Source organism: Oncorhynchus clarkii, unplaced genomic scaffold (genome assembly GCF_045791955.1).
Source record: "Oncorhynchus clarkii lewisi isolate Uvic-CL-2024 unplaced genomic scaffold, UVic_Ocla_1.0 unplaced_contig_6266_pilon_pilon, whole genome shotgun sequence".
Classification (NCBI taxonomy): domain Eukaryota; kingdom Metazoa; phylum Chordata; class Actinopteri; order Salmoniformes; family Salmonidae; genus Oncorhynchus; species Oncorhynchus clarkii.
In genome coordinates this window covers 15,203-35,410 of record NW_027258875.1, presented here as the reverse complement: position 1 = coordinate 35,410, position 20,208 = coordinate 15,203, and the positions used below count along the sequence as shown (strand labels likewise).

The following is a 20,208-nucleotide window of genomic DNA, read 5'->3' as shown; positions in this document are numbered from 1 at the left end:
GCAAACTAACTGACATTGAATTGTAATCTCTGTTGTCTCTTCAGTGGGAGCAAACTAACTGATATTGAATTGTAATCTCTGTTGTCTCTTCAGTGGGAGCAAACTAACTGACATTGAAAAACAACCTAGTGAGTAAACAAAACGATGAATGTCCCCCCGCATTGTAAGATGTTATAAGTGTCTGTTTCTACATCGTTGGTCTGAGGTTTTAGGTATCTGTAGAAGCACTTTGTGAGATGTTATAAGTGTATGTTTCTACATCAGTATCGTTGGTCTGAGGTTTTAGGTATCTGTAGAAGCACTTTGTAAGATGTTATAAGTGTTTGTTTCTACATCAGTATCGTTGGTCTGAGGTTAGCTCTCGTTCCATTGCTTTTCTACAGACAATGGAATTCTCAGTTTGGAACATTATTGAACATTTATGATAAAAACATCCTAAAGATTGATTCTATACTTAGTTTGAAATGTTTCTACGACCTGTAATATAACTTTTAAAACTTTTCTTCCGACGTTCAGCTGGACCTGAACGCGCCTTTGGATTTGTGTACTAAATGCCCGAACAAAAGAAGCTATTTGGACATAAATTATTAACTTTATCGAACAAATCAAACATTTACGATGGAACTGGGATTCCTGGGAGTGCATTCTGATGAAGATCATCAAAGGTAAGTGAATATTTATAATAATAATAATAATATAATATATAATATAATAATATATATATAATAATAATAATATTTATAACGCTATTTCTGACTAATGTTGACTACCCAATATGGCGGATATCTTTTTGGCTGCTTTATTGTCTGAACGCTGTACTCAGATTATGGTTTGCTTTTTCCGTAAAGTGATTTTGAAATCTGACACAGTGGTTGCATTAAGGAGAAGTTTATCTCTAATTCCATGTGTAACACTTGTATTTTCATCAACATTTATGATCAGTATTTCTGTAAATTGATGTGGCTCTCTGCAAAACCACTGCATGTTTTAGAACTACTGAACGTAACGTGCCAATGTAAAATTAGATTAAAAAAAATATAAATATGCACTTTAGCGAACAAAACATACATGTATTGTGTAACATGAAGTCCTATGCGTGTCATCTGATGAAGATCATCAAAGGTTAGTGATACATTTTTATCTCTATTTGTGCTTTTTGTGACGCCTCTCTGGCTGGAAAAATGGCTGGGTTTTCTGTGACTTAGGGGTGACCTAACATAATCGTTTGTGGTGCTTTCGCTGTAAAGCATTTTTTAAATCAGACACTGTGGCTGGATTAACAATAATTGTATCTTTAAAATGGTGTAAAATACTTGTATGCTTGAGGAATTGTAATTATGAGATTTTTGTTGTTTTGAATTTGGCATCCTGCACTTTCATTGGCTGTTGGCGAGGTGGGACGCTCCCGTCCCACATGTCTCAGAGAGGTTAAAGCCACACTAAGATACAAATCAGCAGTGGGCCAACAATGCAAATGTAAACAATGGAACTAATGCATCACATCCAGATATCACTGTATTATCTGTAGTGCTGGAGGAATGACACACCCAGATAAACACAGTCAGAGTTTAAAAAAAGACCATTTAAACACATGGAATCTGATCTACTCTATATTCAAACTGACAGACTCCATATTCAATTCATGTTTTCTAATAAAAACAAACAAATATATGTTTGAGTACACTTTGCACCATTTAATTTCATGTGGTATAAACAGGTAAACACATTTATCAGTCAACATAAGACAATGGGAGAACTGTGTATGTTCTCTGATTAATTTTAAGTTAATGTGAAGTGAAATATCAATATACCCACTAGGAGAAGAAATTAAGTCAATGTGATGTGAAATATAACAATTTACAAACTAGGGGAAGGCGTCTTCCCTCCTGCGTGGATTCTCACGTGACTTTTAAGTGACCGTGATGAGGAATAGGTCTTTCCACAGTCTGAGCATTGGTAAGGCTTTTCTCCCGTGTGGATTCTCTCATGCACTTTCAGGTGTGCTAACTGGGTAAAACTTTTTCCACACTGGGAGCACCGATGAGGCTTATCTCCAGTGTGTGTCCTCTCATGTCTTTTTAGGTTCCCTAACTCTGTAAAACCCTTCCCACACTGGGAGCAGTGGAAAGGCTTTTCTCCTGAGTGTATTCTTTTATGTTTTTTCAGGTTCCCTAACCGTGTAAAACTCCTTTCACACTGGGAGCAGTGGAAAGTCTTATCTCCTGTGTGTATCCTCTCATGTCTTTTCAAGCTTGCTAACAAGGAAAAACTATTTTCACACTGGGCGCATTGGAAAAGCGCATCTCTTGTGTGGATCCTCTCATGTCTTTTCAGGCTTGCTAACAAGGAAAAACTCTTTCCACACAGAGAGCATTGGTAAGGCTTCTCCCCTGTGTGCATTCTCTCATGTGCTTTCAGGTGCCCTAACTCTGCAAAACTCTTTCCACACTGGGAACATTGAAATGGCTTCTCTCCTGTGTGCAATATCCTATGCACTTTCAGGGACCCTAACCGGGTAAAACTCTTTCCACAGTGGGAGCAGTGGTGTGGTCTTGCTGATTTGGACGTCTCTGGCTCTGGTTCCTCTGAGTCTGGTCTTTCTCCTGCCAAAAGACAGAGTATTTATTTAAGTAGAGAGAGACCTGAATGAAACCTCAATGTGACAAAACAGACTTATTTTGAAGTTTAATCTAAATCAGAGCCAGGTTTACAATCATTTAATAATTTAAACAATTATTTGTTTTTAAAAACAACTGTAGAACATGGTGCTTGCACTGCCACAGGCCTACTTCTATGTGTAATCAGGCCAGGTAGCCTACAGGCCTACTTCTATGTGTAATCAGGCCAGGTAGCCTACAGGCCTACTTCTATGTGTAATCAGGCCAGGTAGCCTACAGGCCTACTTCTATGTGTAATCAGGCCAGGTAGCCTACAGGCCTACTTCTATGTGTAATCAGGTCAGGTAGCCTACAGGCCTACTTCTATGTGTAATCAGGCCGGGTAGCCTACAGGCCTACTTCTATGTGTAATCAGGCCAGGTAGCCTACAGGCCAACTTCTATGTGTAATCAGGCCAGGTAGCCTACAGGCCTACTTCTATGTGTAATCAGGTCAGGTAGCCTACAGGCCTACTTCTATGTGTAATCAGGCCAGGTAGCCTACAGGCCTACTTCTATGTGTAATCAGGCCAGGTAGCCTAGAGGCCTACTTCTATGTGTAATCAGGCCAGGTAGCCTACAGGCCTACTTCTATGTGTAATCAGGTGAGTGTCTTTACTCAAGATTGACAGGAGCGCTCCAAAAAAACTCGTAAACGCAATGAAATAAACACTAACTAGCCTAGACAGTGCTCTCGGCAAACAACGTGTCCATGACAACGGTAAGACTGTAGTAACATAGTGAACGCATTAACAGAAATTAGCGTAACCAAACTAACATTGTATATTAGAAATGATGGTAATTAACGGTAAATATACTACTGGTGATCCTAGCGTGACATCAATACTACGCATGTCAGTCTCTCTCTTGGCTAAGAGTTGAGGAGAGACAGACTACATCACTTCTTCTTTTTAGAAGAAACATTCATGTGTAGAAAATACCAAATTGTTTTTCATAGTCAACTTACACACAGCTCTGACACACACACTTAGCCCACCAGACATGCCACCAGGGGTCTTTTCATCAAACCCCAAATCCAGAACAAATTCAAGAAAATGTACAATATTATATAGAGCCCTTGTTGCATGGAACTTCCTTTCATCTCATATTGCTCAAATAAACAGCAAACCTGGTTTCAAAAAGCAGATAAAGCAACACCTCTCCCCTATTTGACCTAGATAGTTTGATATGGAGGCTACGTGTGCCTTTTACAAAATGTATGTAGTTCTGTCCTTGAGCTGTTCTTGTCTATTGATGTGCTGTATTATGTGTCATGTTCTGTGTGGACCCCAGGAAGAGTAGCTGCTGCTTTTACACCATCTAATGGGGATCCTAATAAAATACCAAATACCATCCCCGCGGCCTCCGCAATGGATTAGTCCACTCAGACAGGCCTCTACAATGGATTAGTCCACTGAGACAGGCCTTTACAATGGATTAGTCCACTCAGACAGGCCTCTACAATGGATTAGTCCACTCAGACAGGCATCTACAATGGATTAGTCCACTGAGACAGGCCTCTACAATGGATTAGTCCAATCAGACAGACCTCTACAATGGATTAGTCCACTGAGACAGGCCTCTACAATGGATTAATCCACTGAGACAGGTCTCTACAATGGATTAGTCCACTCAGACAGGTCTCTACAATGGATTAATCCACTCAGACAGGCCTCTACAATGGATTAGTCCAATCAGACATACCTCTACAATGGATTAATCCACTCAGACAGGCCTCTACAATGGATTAGTCCACTCAGACAGGCCTCTACAATGGATTAATCCACTGAGACAGGCCTCTACAATGGATTAGTCCACTCAGACAGGCCTCCACAATGGATTAGTTCACTGAGACAGGCCTCTACAATGGATTAGTCCACTGAGACAGGCCTCCACAATGGATTAGTCCACTCAGACAGGCCTCCACAATGGATTAGTCCACTGAGACAGGCCTCTACAATGGATTAGTCCACTCAGACAGGCCTCTACAATGGATTAGTCCACTCAGACAGGCCTCTACAATGGATTAATCCACTCAGACAGGCCTCTACAATGGATTAGTCCACTCAGACAGGCCTCTACAATGGATTAGTCCACTCAGACAGGCCTCTACAATGGATTAGTCCACTCAGACAGGCCCCTACAATGGATTAGTCCACTCAGACAGGCCTCTACAATGGATTAGTCCACTCAGACAGGCCCCTACAATGGATTAGTCCACTCAGACAGGCCTCTACAATGGATTAGTCCACTCAGACAGGCCCCTACAATGGATTAGTCCACTCAGACAGGCCCCTACAATGGATTAGTCCACTCAGACAGGCCCCTACAATGGATTAGTCCACTCAGACAGGCCCCTACAATGGATTAGTCCACTCAGACAGGCCTCTACAATGGATTAGTCCACTCAGACAGGCCCCTACAATGGATTAGTCCACTCAGACAGGCCTCTACAATGGATTAGTCCACTCAGACAGGCCCCTACAATGGATTAGTCCACTCAGACAGGCCCCTACAATGGATTAGTCCACTCAGACAGGCCTCTACAATGGATTAGTCCACTCAGACAGGCCCCTACAATGGTCATGTCTAATATGTCTAATATTAAAGAAGTCTCAAGGTATTGTTCGCCTGAGGTAGAGTACCTCATGATGAGCTGTAGACTAAAACTATATTTTCATAGTTAATTTTCTCATGATGAGCTGGAGTTGCACACTATCTACCAAGAGAGTTTTCATCTATATTATTCGTAGCCATCTATTTACCACCACAAACCGACGCTGGCACTAAGACCGCACTCAACGAGCTGTATAAGGCCAAAAGCAAACAAGAAAATGCTCATCCAGAGGCGGCGCCTCCTAGTGGCCGGAGACTTTAATGTAGGGAAACTTAAATCAGTTTTACCTCATTTCTATCAGCATGTTAAATGTGCAACCAGAGGAGAAAAAAATAAAACTCTAGACCACCTTTACTCCACAGACAGAGACGCATACAAAGCTCTCCTTCACCCTCCATTTGGCAAATCTGACCATAATTCTATATTCCTGATTCCAGCTTACAAGCAAAAACTAAAGCAGGAAGTACCAGTGACTAGCTCAATACGGAAGAGTTCAGATAACATGGATGCTACTAGGGATGCACGACATATCGGTGAACATATCGGAATCGGACAATATTAGCTAAAAATGCCAACATCGGTATCGGCCCGATGTCTAGTTTAACACCGATGTGCAAAACCAATGTCAAAGCTGACTTGCCATTCCTATATAACGTAGGTAGATGACCTACATACCTATATAACGTAGGTAGATGACCTACATACCTATATAACGTAGGTAGATTACCTATATAACGTAGATAGATGACCTACATACCTATATAACATAGGTAGATGACCTACATACCTATATAACGTAGGTAGATGACCTACATACCTATATAACGTAGGTAGATGACCTATATAACGTAGGTAGATGACCTACATACCTATATAACGTAGGTAGATGACCTACATACCTATATAACGTAGGTAGATGACCTACATACCTATATAACGTAGGTAGATGACCTACATACCTATATAACGTAGGTAGATGACCTACATACCTGTATAACGTAGGTAGATGACCTACATACCTGTATAACGTAGATAGATGACCTACATACCTATATAACGTAGGTAGATGACCTACATACCTATATAACGTAGGTAGATGACCTACATACCTATATAACGTAGGTAGATGACCTACATACCTATATAACGTAGGTAGATGACCTACATACCTATATAACGTAGGTAGATGACCTACATACCTATATAACGTAGGTAGATGACCTACATACCTATATAACGTAGGTAGATGACCTACATACCTATATAACGTAGGTAGATGACCTACATACCTATATTACGTAGGTAGATGACCTACATACCTATATAACGTAGGTAGATGACCTACATACCTATATAACGTAGGTAGATGACCTACATACCTGTATAACGTAGGTAGATGATGTAGTGAGGCCACGTAATAATTTTGCGCTACATGTGCAGCACAGCATTCCTAACCTAGCCCACAATGTCTGCTGTGTGGATCGAGCAGACAACAAGTCGAGCAGTCATTTGAAAGAGTAAGAACATTTCAGCGAGACAACTCAAAAGGCGAAATCCATTAAAGCCAAGATAATGGAATTCATTGCCCTTGACAATCAACCGTTCTCTGTCGTGGGTGATGTTGGCTTTCGTCGACGGGTGGAGTTACACAGTAATAGCGTCACTGCTATTAGCTTCAAGACATACATACTATGGAACGCCACTTGGGTCTTTGCGTGTCAAAAAATATACAGTAGCACTGTCAAAGCTGTACAAAAAAAGTCTGCAAACAAGAAAACACAGGCCACGAACGATGTGTTTACAATACCGCGTTGGTAATAAAGCAGAATTTGTTTGACCGCAACTTCTGGGGTAGCTAGCTTTAGCTCGGTACCGAGCTAGCACCAATACAACCAGCCTGAAAACAATGACCATTAGAAACTGCAGTCATTTTCATTATTCTTAGCAATGATTTAGGTAGTGTCCTTGTAAGTATTAGCTAGGTTGCCACTTGTTGTTCGCCTATTGAAATTAATCACATAAGAACTGCCTTATAAATTGAGGTCATTTTAGATGATGACACCGAGCTATACAGTTAGCGAGCTAACTACAGCTACTGAAACAGATTGTCATTTTGCTATGTTTTTGGGGGAAGAACATTGTTTGCATCCATGAGCTACCTAGCTTCTTTTTAATGTCCAGCACTGTAGGTGCCCGAGACAACTTTACCAGCATCATAGCATATGTATTGATGAATCGTTGTGGCATATGAAATAGAGTGATAGGTGTTACACATTGATTACATTATGTACAAACTTAATGAACACGTTAAAATATTATGTGACGTGCAGTCATATTCAGGTCATGATTGGTCTTATTTGGCACATCAAATAGTGTTATATGACATGCAAAGACCCAAACGGCGTTCCATTGTATAAGAAATCCTGGTTGAGAATGAAACGACTGAACAACGAAACAGCAAGTAAGTGAAAGAAATAGGTTTTGATTATGTTTACTGGTAATGGGGACATACGTAAATGCCAACAAAATAACTTTTTATTTTATTTAACTAGACAAGTCAGTTAAGAACAAATTCTTATTCACAATGACCGCCTACCATGGCCAAACTCGGACGACACTGGGCCAATTGTGCGCCACCCTATGGGACTCCCAATCACGGCCGGATGTGATACAGCCTGGATTCGAACCAGGGACTGTAGTGATGCCTCTTGCACTGAGATGCAGTGTCTTAGACCATCCGCAATGAGCTAAAGGCTAGAGCTGCCGCTGTCAAGGAGCGAGACACTAATCCGGAAGCTTTTGAGAAATCCTGCTATGCAATACAAGATTAAGATTGAATCCTACTACACCAGCTCTGATGCTCGTCGGATGTGGCTTGCAAACTATTACAGACTGCACAGGGAAACCCAGCCGCGAGCTGCCCAGTGACGCGAGCCTACCAGACGAGCTAAATGCCTTTTATGCTCGCTTTGAGGCAAGCAACACTGAAGCATGCATGAGAGCACCAGCTGTTCCTGGATGACTGTGTGATGAGGCTCTCCGTAGCCGATGTGAGCAAGACCTCTAAATAAGTCAACATTCACAAGGCTGCGGGGCAAGACGGATTACCAGGAAGTGTACTCAGTGCATGCGTGGACAACACCTATTCCCCCTCAGGAGACTGAAAAGATTTGGCATGGGTCCCCAGGTCCTCAAAAGGTTTTACAGCTGCACCATTGAGTGCACCACCTGGTATGGCAACTGCTCGGTATCCGACCGTAAGGCGCTACAGAGGGTAGTGCGTAGGGCCCAGTACATCCCTGGGGCCAAGCTTCCTGCCATCCAGGAACTATATACCAGGCGGTATCAGAGGAAGGCCTAAAACATTGTCAAAGACTCCAGTCACCCAGGTCATAGACTGTTCTCTCTGCTACCGCAGCGGTACTGAAACGCCAGGTCAACATCCGAAGGGCTCCTTGGCAGCTTCTACCCCGTAAGAACAATTAATCAAATGGAAACCCAGGCTATTTACATTGACCCCCCCCCCCCCCCCTTTCTTTTTACACTGCTGGTGCTCACTGTTTGTCTATGCATGGTCACTTTACCCCTACCTACATGTACAAATTGCCTGGACTGGCCTCCACCCCCGCACATTGACTCGATGCCGGTGCCACCTGTATACAGCCTCGTTATTGTTCTTTTTTTACCCCGTTGTCTCACCAATTTCGTGTATCCAATTGGTAGTTACAGTGTTGTCTCATCGCTGCAACTCCCATACGGACTCGGGAGAGGCGAAGGTCGAGAGCCGTGCGTCCCCCGAAACACAACCCAACTAAGCCGCACCGCTTCTTGACACAATGCCCACTTAACCCGGAAAATACTGTGCACCTGGCAGGAGTCGCTAGTGCGCGATGGGACAAGGACATCCCTGCCAGCCAAACCCTCCCCTAACCCGGACAACGCTGGGCCAATTGTGCGCCGCCCCAGGGGTCTCCCGGTCGCGGCTGGCTGCGACAGAGCCTGGACTCGAACCCAGAATCTCTATCGTTATTGTGTTACTTTGATATATTTTTTTACTTTAGTTTATTTAGTAAATATTTTCTTAACTCTTTTTCTGTTGCTTCATTGTTTGTTAAGGGCTTGTCAGTAAGCATTTCACGGTAAGATCTACACCTTTTGGAATCGGCACGTGACTAATAATATTTGATTTGATTCCGTCTGCGTTGCTTGCTGTTAAAGCATAGAAAATAAAAATATGGGGGGGGTTGGTCGAAGTTTGGTGTAAGTTTGTGGTAGGCTATATACAATTCATTTAAAAGTAAAAAATGAATGTCCCTTTAACAATTCCTACAGTACTGAACAATATATTCATGTGTAGAACTTCAGTAGAATGCCCCTTTAAAACCACACATTAGTTTAACAAGGGTAGTTTATGCCCCTGTTTTTAAGCCAATACTCACTGGTGTTAATCAGATCTTCTGTCTCTTCCTCCTCTCCTTCCTCCTTCTCTTTTATTGAGAGAGCCCCCTCCTCCTCCTCCTCTCCTTCCTCCTCCTCTTTTATTGAGAGAGCCCCCTCCTCCTCCTCTCCTTCCTCCTTCTCTTTTATTGAGAGAGCCCCCTCCTCCTCCTCTCTAAAAGGTTCTTCCTCTTCTTTTACTGTCACATCACCCTCTTCCTCTTTCAATGAGATGGCCTCTTCCTCCTTTTTAATTCTTAAAGGTTCTACCTCCTCTTCCTCCTTTTTGATTCTTAAAGATTCTACCCCCTCTTCCACGCTGATATCCTCAACTTCCTCCTTTTTAATTCTGAAAGCATCCATCTCCTCCTCTTCCACTGTGACAGCCTGTATCCCCTCTTCCACTCCTAAAGTGTCTTTCTCTTCTTTAACTGTAACATCCTCCTCTTTCAATGTGAGAACGTCCTCTTCCCGTTTCATTCCACAAGGTTCTTTCTCTTTTTTAAATGTTATAGCATTCTCTTCCTCCTGCTTAATTCTAAACACGTCTTCATCTCCTTTCATTCCAATATCCTCATGTTCTTTTTTCACGACAAAGTTCAGCCCCAGAGATTCTTTCTCCGTGCAACAGACCTATTCTTCTTTAGCAGGGGTGGAGTAGCTAAGTGTGCTCATGGTCAGGGCATGTCAGCTAGCGACTAGCCTAGTGCTAGGCTCAGAAATAACCTTAACCTTATTTGCAAATGTAACAAGTAAATTATGTTCATTTAACCAGTAGATACTCAAACAGAATTGTGTTTAAAACACTGAGATGAATATATACAAACAATGGCAAAATAAGCTTCAATATTACGTTTTGTGTTGGCTTGCGAGAAAGTTGAAAGTGTTGTTATTGAAGTGTCCTTTCCCGTCCACTAGATTATACGTCACGGCAAGAGGCACAATCTGAAAGACTCACGTCGCCATCTGCTGACTGGAGTGGGTAACGCAGTTTAGAAAAAATATTCACTACATTGTTTATTCTGTCGTAAATCATTGCAAAACAACCAGCGCTCATGTTTTCTCTTACTTCTTACCAGTACTTTTCTCTATGCAATTAAATTGTTTATTTTATTTGTAATGAAATATTATCTTATGTTGTTGTTGTCTATATCAGTTCTGTAAACTGTCATGTATTTTTATATTTGTGCATTTAAAAAAACGCATTTTCCAAAAATGCATGTACCAATCACAGATTGCCCCTTTAACAATTACAATTTAACAATTCCAATTACAGTACTAAACAACACATTAGTTCAACAAGTGCTGAGTTTGTGCCCCTGTTTTTATGACACAACTAACTGGTGTTAATCTTCCTCTCCTCCTCCTCCTCTTACACTCCCAAAATGTCTTCCCCCTTCTCTTTCATTGAGATGTCCTCCTCTTCCTCTTCAAAAGGTTCTTCCACTTCTTTCACTACAACATCCTCCTCTTCTTCTTTCACTGCAACACCCTCCTCTTCTTCTTTCACTGCAACACCCTCCTCTTCTTCTTTCACTACAACACCCTCCTCTTCTTCACTCACTACAACATCCTCCTCTTCTTCTTTCACTACAACATCCTCCTCTTCTTCTTTCACTACAACATCCTCCTCTTCTTCTTTCACTAGAACATCCTCCTCTTCTTCTTTCACTACAACATCCTCCTCTTCTTCTTTCACTACAACATCCTCCTCTTCTTCTTTCACTACAACATCCTCCTCCTCTTCTTTCACTACAACATCCTCCTCTTCTTCTTTCACTACAACATCCTCCTCTTCTTCTTTCACTACATCCTCCTCTTCTTCTTTCACTGCAACATCCTCCTCTTCTTCTTTCACTACAACATCCTCCTCTTCTTCTTTCACTACAACATCCTCTTCTTCTTCTTTCACTACAACATCCTCCTCTTCTTCTTTCACTACAACACCCTCCTCTTCTTCTTTCACTACAACATCCTCCTCTTCTTCTTTCACTACAACATCCTCCTCTTCTTCTTTCACTACAACATCCTCCTCTTCTTCTTTCACTGCAACATCCTCCTCTTCTTCACTCACTACAACATCCTCCTCTTCTTCTTTCACTACAACATCCTCTTCTTCTTCTTTCACTGCAACATCCTCCTCTTCTTCACTCACTACAACATCCTCCTCTTCTTCTTTCACTACAACATCCTCTTCTTCTTTCACTACAACATCCTCCTCTTCTTCTTTCACTACAACATCCTCCTCTTCTTCTTTCACTGCAACATCCTCCTCTTCTTCACTCACTACAACATCCTCCTCTTCTTCTTTCACTACAACATCCTCCTCTTCTTCTTTCACTGCAACATCCTCCTCTTCTTCTTTCACAACAACATCCTCCTCTTCTTCTTTCACTACAACATCCTCCTCTTCTTCTTTCACTACAACATCCTCCTCTTCTTCACTCACTACAACATCCTCCTCTTCTTCTTTCACTACAACATCCTCCTCTTCTTCTTTCACTGCAACATCCTCCTCTTCTTCACTCACTACAACATCCTCCTCTTCTTCTTTCACTGCAACATCCTCCTCTTCTTCACTCACTACAACATGTTCCTCTTCTTCTTTCACTACAACATCCTCCTCTTCTTCTTTCACTACAACATCCTCCTCTTCTTCTTTCACTGCAACATCCTCCTCTTCTTCACTCACTACAACATCCTCCTCTTCTTCTTTCACTACAACATCCTCCTCTTCTTCTTTCACTATAACATCCTCCTCTTCTTCTTTCACTACAACATCCTCCTCTTCTTCTGTCACTACAACACCCTCCTCTTCTTCTTTCACTACAACATCCTCCTCTTCTTCTGTCACTACAACATCCTCCTCTTCTTCTTTCACTGCAACATCCGCCTCTTCTTCTTTCACTACAACATCCTCTTCTTCTTTCACTACAACATCCTCCTCTTCTTCTTTCACTACAACATCCTCCTCTTCTTCTTTCACTGCAACATCCTCCTCTTCTTCACTCACTACAACATCCTCCTCTTCTTCTTTCACTACAACATCCTCCTCTTCTTCTTTCACTATAACATCCTCCTCTTCTTCTTTCACTACAACATCCTCCTCTTCTTCTGTCACTACAACACCCTCCTCTTCTTCTTTCACTACAACATCCTCCTCTTCTTCTGTCACTACAACATCCTCCTCTTCTTCTTTCACTGCAACATCCGCCTCTTCTTCTTTCACTACAACATACTCCTCTTCTTCTTTCACTATAACATCCTCCTCTTCTTCTTTCACTACAACATCCTCCTCTTCTTCTTTCACTACAACACCCTCCTCTTCTTCACTCACTACTACATCCTCCTCTTCTTCTTTCACTGCAACACCCTCCTCTTCTTCTTTCACTGCAACACCCTCCTCTTCTTCTTTCACTACAACACCCTCCTCTTCTTCACTCACTACAACATCCTCCTCTTCTTCTTTCACTACAACATCCTCCTCTTCTTCTTTCACTACAACATCCTCCTCTTCTTCTTTCACTAGAACATCCTCCTCTTCTTCTTTCACTACAACATCCTCCTCTTCTTCTTTCACTACAACATCCTCCTCTTCTTCTTTCACTACAACATCCTCCTCCTCTTCTTTCACTACAACATCCTCCTCTTCTTCTTTCACTACAACATCCTCCTCTTCTTCTTTCACTACAACATCCTCCTCTTCTTCTTTCACTAGAACATCCTCCTCTTCTTCTTTCACTACAACACCCTCCTCTTCTTCTTTCACTACAACACCCTCCTCTTCTTCTTTCACTACAACATCCTCCTCTTCTTCTTTCACTACAACATCCTCTTCTTCTTCTTTCACAACAAGATCCTCCTCTTCTTCACTCACTACAACATCCTCCTCTTCATCTGTCACTACAACATCCTCCTCTTCTTCTGTCACTACAACATCCTCCTCTTCTTTCACTACAACATCCTCCTCTTCTTCTTTCACTACAACATCCTCCTCTTCTTCTTTCACTACAACATCCTCCTCTTCTTCTTTCACTACAACATCCTCCTCTTCTTCTTTCACTACATCCTCCTCATCTTCTTTCACTACAAAACCCTCCTCTTCTTCTTTCACTACAACATCCTCCTCTTCTTCTTTCACTACATCCTCCTCGTCTTCTTTCACTACAACACCCTCCTCTTCTTCTTTCACTACAACATCCCCCTCTTCTTCTTTCACTACAACATCCTCCTCTTCTTCTTTCACTACAACATCCTCCTCTTCTTCTTTCACTACAACATCCTCCTCTTCTTCTTTCACTACAACATCCTCCTCTTCTTCTGTCACTACAACATCCTCCTCTTCTTCTTTCACTACATCATCCTCTTCTTCTTTCACTACAACCTCTTCTTCTTTCACTACAACATCCTCCTCTTCTTCACTCACTACAACATCCTCCTCTTCTTCTTTCACTGCAACATCCTCCTCTTCTTCTTTCACTACAACACCCTCCTCTTCTTCTTTCAATACAACACCCTCCTCTTCTTCTTTCACTACATCCTCCTCTTCTTCTGTCACTACAACATCCTCTTCTTCTTTCACTGCAACATCATCCTCTTCTTCACTCACTACAACACCCTCCTCTTCCTCTTTCACTACAACATCCTCCTCTTCTTCACTCACTACAACACCCTCATCTTCTTCTTTCACTACAACATCCTCCTCTTCTTCTTTCACTACAACATCCTCCTCTTCTTCTTTCACTACAACATCCTCCTCTTCTTCTTTCACTACAACACCCTCCTCTTCTTCACTCACTACAACATCCTCCTCTTCTTCTTTCACTACAACATCCTCCTCTTCTTCTTTCACAACAACATCCTCCTCTTCTTCTTTCACTACAACATCCTCCTCTTCTTCTTTCACTACAACATCCTCCTCTTCTTCTGTCACTACAACATCCTCCTCTTCTTCTGTCACTACAACATCCTCCTCTTCTTCACTCACTACAACATCCTCCTCTTCTTCTTTCACTGCAACATACTCCTCTTCTTCTTTCACTACAACATCCTCCTCTTTTTTTTTCACTACAACATCCTCCTCTTCTTCACTCACTACAACATCCTCCTCTTCTTCTTTCACTACAACATCCTCCTCTTCTTCTTTCACTACAACATCCTCCTCTTCTTCACTCACTACAACATCCTCCTCTTCTTCTTTCACTGCAACATCCTCCTCTACTTCTTTCACTACAACATCCTCCTCTTCTTCTTTCACTACAACACCCTCCTCTTCTTCTTTCAATACAACACCCTCCTCTTCTTCTTTCACTACATCCTCTTCTTCTGTCACTACAACATCCTCTTCTTCTTTCACTGCAACATCATCCTCTTCTTCACTCACTACAACACCCTCCTCTTCCTCTTTCACTACAACATTCTCCTCTTCTTCACTCACTACAACACCCTCATCTTCTTCTTTCACTACAACATCCTCCTCTTCTTCTTTCACTACAACATCCTCCTCTTCTTCTTTCACTACAACATCCTCCTCTTCTTCTTTCACTACAACACCCTCCTCTTCTTCACTCACTACAACATCCTCCTCTTCTTCTTTCACTACAACATCCTCCTCTTCTTCTTTCACAACAACATCCTCCTCTTCTTCTTTCACTACAACATCCTCCTCTTCTTCTTTCACTACAACATCCTCCTCTTCTTCTTTCACTACAACATCCTCCTCTTCTTCACTCACTACAACATCCTCCTCTTCTTCTTTCACTGCAACATCCTCCTCTTCTTCTGTCACTACAACATCCTCCTCTTCTTCTGTCACTACAACATCCTCCTCTTCTTCACTCACTACAACATCCTCCTCTTCTTCTTTCACTGCAACATCCTCCTCTTCTTCTTTCACTACAACATCCCCCCTTTTTTTTTCACTACTACATCCTCCTCTTCTTCACTCACTACAACATCCTCCTCTTCTTCTTTCACTACAACATCCTCCTCTTCTTCTTTCACTGCAACATCCTCCTCTTCTTCTGTCACAACAACATCCTCCTCTTCTTCTTTCACTACAACATCCTCCTCTTCTTCACTCACTACAACATCCTCCTCTTCTTCTTTCACTGCAACATCCTCCTCTTCTTCTTTCACTACAACATCCTCCTCTTCTTCTTTCACTACAACATCCTCCTCTTCTTCACTCACTACAACATCCTCCTCTTCTTCTTTCACTACAACATCCTCCTCTTCTTCACTCACTACAACATCCTCCTCTTCTTCTTTCACTACAACATCCTCCTCTTCTTCTTTCACTACAACATCCTCTTCTTCTTTCACTGCAACATCCTCCTCTTCTTCTTTCACTACAACACCCTCCTCTTCTTCTTTCAATGTGATATCTTCTTCCTCCTTTTTCATTCGGAATCTCCTCTTCCTCTTCCTCGTCCACTGTAACACCCTCTATCTCCTCTTCCTATTCCTCATCCACTGTAACACCCTCTATCTCCTCTCCCTCTTCCACTGTAACACCCTCTATCTCCTCTTCCTCTTCCACTGTAACACCCTCTATCTCCTCCTCCTCGTCCACTGTAACACCCTCTATCTCCTCTTCCTCGTCCACTGTAACACCCTCTATCTCCTCTTCCTCTTCCACTGTAACACCCTCTATCTCCTCTTCCTCGTCCACTGTACCACTGTAACACCCTCTATCTCCTCTTCCTCTTCCACTGTAACACCCTCTATCTCCTCTTCCTCGTCCACTGTAACAGCATATATCTCCTCTTCCTCTTCCACTGTAACACCCTCTATCTCCTCTTCCGCTTCCACTGTAACACCTTCTATCTCCTCTTCCTCTTCCACTGTAATACCCTCTATCTCCTCTTCCTCTTCCACTGTAACACCCTCTATCTCCTCTTCCTCGTCCACTGTAACACCCTCTATCTCCTCTTCCTCGTCCACTGTAACACCCTCTATCTCCTCTTCTTCGTCCACTGTAACACCCTCTATCTCCTCTTCCTCGTCCACTGTACCACTGTAACACCCTCTATCTCCTCTTCCTCGTCCACTATAACACCCTCTATCTCCTCTTCCTCATCCACTGTAACACCCTCTCTCTCCTCTTCCTCGTCCACTTTAACACCCTCTATCTCCTCTTCCTCGTCCACTGTAACACCCTCTATCTCCTCTTCCTCGTCCACTGTAACACCCTCTATCCCTTCTTCCACTGTAACACCCTCTTTCCCTTCTTCCTCTTCCACTGTAACACCCTCTATCCCATCCTCCTCTTCTTCTGTCACTACAACATCCTCCTCTTCTTTCACTGCAACATCCTCCTCTTCTTCTTTCACTACAACACCCTCCTCTTCTTCTTTCAATGTGATATCTTCTTCCTCCTTTTTCATTCGGAATCTCCTCTTCCTCTTCCTCGTCCACTGTAACACCCTCTATCTCCTCTTCCTATTCCTCATCCACTGTAACACCCTCTATCTCCTCTTCCTCTTCCACTGTAACACCCTCTATCTCCTCTTCCTCTTCCACTGTAACACCCTCTATCTCCTCTTCCTCGTCCACTGTAACACCCTCTATCTCCTCTTCCTCGTCCACTGTAACACCCTCTATCCCTTCTTCCACTGTAACACCCTCTATCCCTTCCTCCTCTTCCACTGTAACACCCTCTATCCCTTCCTCCTCTTCCACTGTGACAGCCTCTATCCCTTCTTCCTCTTCCACTGTAACAGCCTTTATCTCCTCTTCCCCTTCCACTGTGACAGCCTCTATCTCCTCTTCCTCTTCTTTCAATGTGACAGCCTCCTCTTCCTCCTTTTTTCATTCTGAAAGCTTCCTCTCCTTTCAATATTTGGTAGCGCTTCATTTCAATGTCTGTTTTAGTACAAATATTGTAATAAATTACAATAATTCATAGTTATGCTGTAATAGTAACATCTAACTGGTGGTAATTGCTGTCTGTAATTACAGGGGTGTAACAATGAATGCTTGTCACCGTGCTTATTACGAATGTTAAAGTTTCCGCTAGCTTCCTAACGCATCTTTTTGACCAATTGAAATGATCTGATCAAAACATGGGAGTTTTTGCCACCAAGGATCGTGACACGATCACATGGGACAGGAATGATGGAATGGCGATTTTTCACAAAGTAATTGACAGACTCTAGCATGTTTACATTCCAAGAGAAATTGGATTCTCAAAAAGAACAACGTGCACCACTCCGGGACTCGAGGACGGAGTTCGGGAAACGCTGGGCTGAAAATCAAATACCAATAGGGAGCCACTGTAACAGTATAACTGTTCCCCTCGCCCATACCCGGGCGCGAACCAGGGACCCTCTGCACACATCAACAACAGTCACCCACGAAGCATCGTTACCCATCGCGCCACAAAAGCCGCGGCCCTTGCAGAGCAAGGGGAACCACTACCTCAAGGTCTCAGAGCAAGTGACGTCACCGATTGAAACGCTATTTAGCGCGAACACCGCTAACTAAGCCGTTTCACATATGTTACACCACTATGACGTGCTCACACGTTGGCAGTACCCACGTTTAACCACTAGATGGCCTCCGTGCTCCACGGTAAAGTTTTCCCCCTCTGCACGAGTCTCTCAGCAGCACTGCAATGTCGGGACTTTCAAAGTCAGTTGGCATGCAATGTTTTTCTTCGCTACATAGTGACAATTCTCCACGCCAACACTTATTATTGGGACTCTTTGCCCTATATCATCACTATCACTCATTACTCCTAGTGTATTTCCCCCTCCTTTGACTGTTCTACTATAGGCATACTAATATACATCTAATCACATTCTAGTGGTCACGTCCCTCTCGTTAGCAGATAATATTGAAGCTAGAATTCCGCCGAGTAAAACGTGCACTACGCAGCTTCTATTTCTATGTGACCCTTTATTTAACTAGTCAAGTCAGTTAAGAACCAACTCTTATTTACAATCACGGCCGGTTGTGATACAGCCTGGAATCGAATCACGGTCTGTGGTGACTCGAGAGCAGGGAACACGACGTGTTCGTCAACAACATACATGGTGGGTGGGAAATGTAGAGGGACGTGTAGAAATGGAACAATTGTGCCTTTTTGACGGAAATATTTGGGGTATTTTGGAGATCGGGTCATCGTTTAAGCGCGCTCTCCGCGAATACGGCGGGCCAGCTGGATGTCCTTGGACATGATGGTCACCCTCTTGGCGTGGATGGCGCACAGGTTGGTGTCCTCGAACAGGCCGACCAGGTAGGCCTCGCTAGCCTCCTGCAGGGCCATCACGGCGGAACTCTGGAAGCGCAGGTCGGTCTTGAAGTCCTGGCCAATTTCTCTCACCAGGCGCTGGAAGGCCAGTTTGCGGATCAGCAGCTCAGTGGACTTCTGGTAACCTCGGATCTCTCTCAGAGCCACGGTACCGGGCCTGTAACGGTGAGGCTTCTTCACGCCGCCGGTGGCCGCGGCGCTCTTGCGCGCAGCCTTGGTGGCGAGCTGCTTCCTGGGTGCTTTGCCACCGGTGGACTTGCGAGAGGTTTTACTTGGTTCTGGCCATGGACGCATTGTACGATACACAGAGAGTAACTGGTGGGGAAAGGAGCTGAGCACAGAACAACTGAGATGCACTGCAGCAGGTAACTTCCATTGTAAACTACATTAAACCACATCCACTGGGCATGCGCGCCTGTTCACACAACACACACTGGAGATACGCCCCAGCGTCGTCCGGGTTCGGTAGGTATAGGCCGTCATTGTAAATAAGAATTTGTTCTTAACTGACTTTCTTAGTTAAATTTAAAAAACGAATCTATCATGTTTATGTTCCTAGCTCCAACAGTGAAATCTATCATGTTTGTGTTCCTAGCTCCAACAGTGATATCTATCATGTTTGTGTTCCTAGCTCCAACAGTGATATCTATCATGTTTGTGTTCCTAGCTCCAACAGTGATATCTATCATGTTTGTGTTCCTAGCTCCAACAGTGATATCTATCATGTTTGTGTTCCTAGCTCCAACAGTGATATCTATCATGTTTATGTTCCTAGCTCCAACAGTGATATCTATCATGCTGTGTGTTCCTAGCTCCAACAGTGATATCTATCATGTTTATGTTCCTAGCTCCAACAGTGATATCTATCATGTTTATGTTCCTAGCTCCAACAGTGATATCTATAATGTTTCTGTTCCTAGCTCCAACAGTGATATCTATGTTTATGTTCCTAGCTCCAACAGTGATATCTATCATGTTTGTGTTCCTAGCTCCAACAGTGATATCTATCATGTTTGTGTTCCTAGCTCCAACAGTGATATCTATGTTTATGTTCCTAGCTCCAACAGTGATATCTATCATGTTTGTGTTCCTAGCTCCAACAGTGATATCTATCATGTTTGTGGTCCTAGCTCCAACAGTGATATCTATCATGTTTGTGTTCCTAGCTCCAACAGTGATATCTATCATGTTTATGTTCCTAGCTCCAACAGTGATATCTATCATGTTTGTGTTCCTAGCTCC

At 42.9% G+C, this 20,208-nt stretch overlaps 2 protein-coding genes across 2 annotated transcripts; both read right to left on the bottom strand.

Moving 5' to 3' along the window:
- Positions 1-1,857: 1,857 nt before the first annotated feature.
- On the bottom strand, positions 1,858-18,747 carry LOC139399011 (zinc finger protein 3-like). Its single transcript, XM_071144647.1, has 7 exons — positions 18,655-18,747; positions 17,175-17,516; positions 16,464-16,703; positions 10,044-10,106; positions 9,713-9,953; positions 2,493-2,603; positions 1,858-2,408 (listed from the first exon to the last, which is right to left on the bottom strand). The coding sequence occupies exons 1-7, from the start codon at positions 18,745-18,747 to the stop codon at positions 1,858-1,860; spliced, it is 1,641 nt and encodes a 546-aa protein (XP_071000748.1).
- A 93-nt stretch (positions 18,748-18,840) lies between these two features.
- LOC139399010 (histone H3-like) lies at positions 18,841-19,260 on the bottom strand. The gene has a single exon (XM_071144646.1). The coding sequence runs from the start codon at positions 19,258-19,260 to the stop codon at positions 18,841-18,843; it is 420 nt and encodes a 139-aa protein (XP_071000747.1).
- Between the last annotated feature and the right edge of the window lie 948 nt (positions 19,261-20,208).

Excerpts from the sequence above, each read along its gene's own strand:
- LOC139399010 (XM_071144646.1), bottom strand. The coding sequence starts at position 19,260 with ATGCGTCCATGGCCAGAACCAAGTAAAACCTCTCGCAAGTCCACCGGT.
- LOC139399011 (XM_071144647.1), bottom strand. The coding sequence starts at position 18,747 with ATGTATGTTGTTGACGAACACGTCGTGTTCCCTGCTCTCGAGTCACCA. Across the intron at positions 16,704-17,174 it reads AGGAAGAGGAGATAGAGGGT|ATAGAGGGTGTTACAGTGGA; the intron begins GTTACAGTGGAT and ends GAGGAAGAGGAG. Across the intron at positions 2,409-2,492 it reads GTTAGGGTCCCTGAAAGTGC|ATGAGAGAATGCACACAGGG; the intron begins ATAGGATATTGC and ends ACCTGAAAGCAC.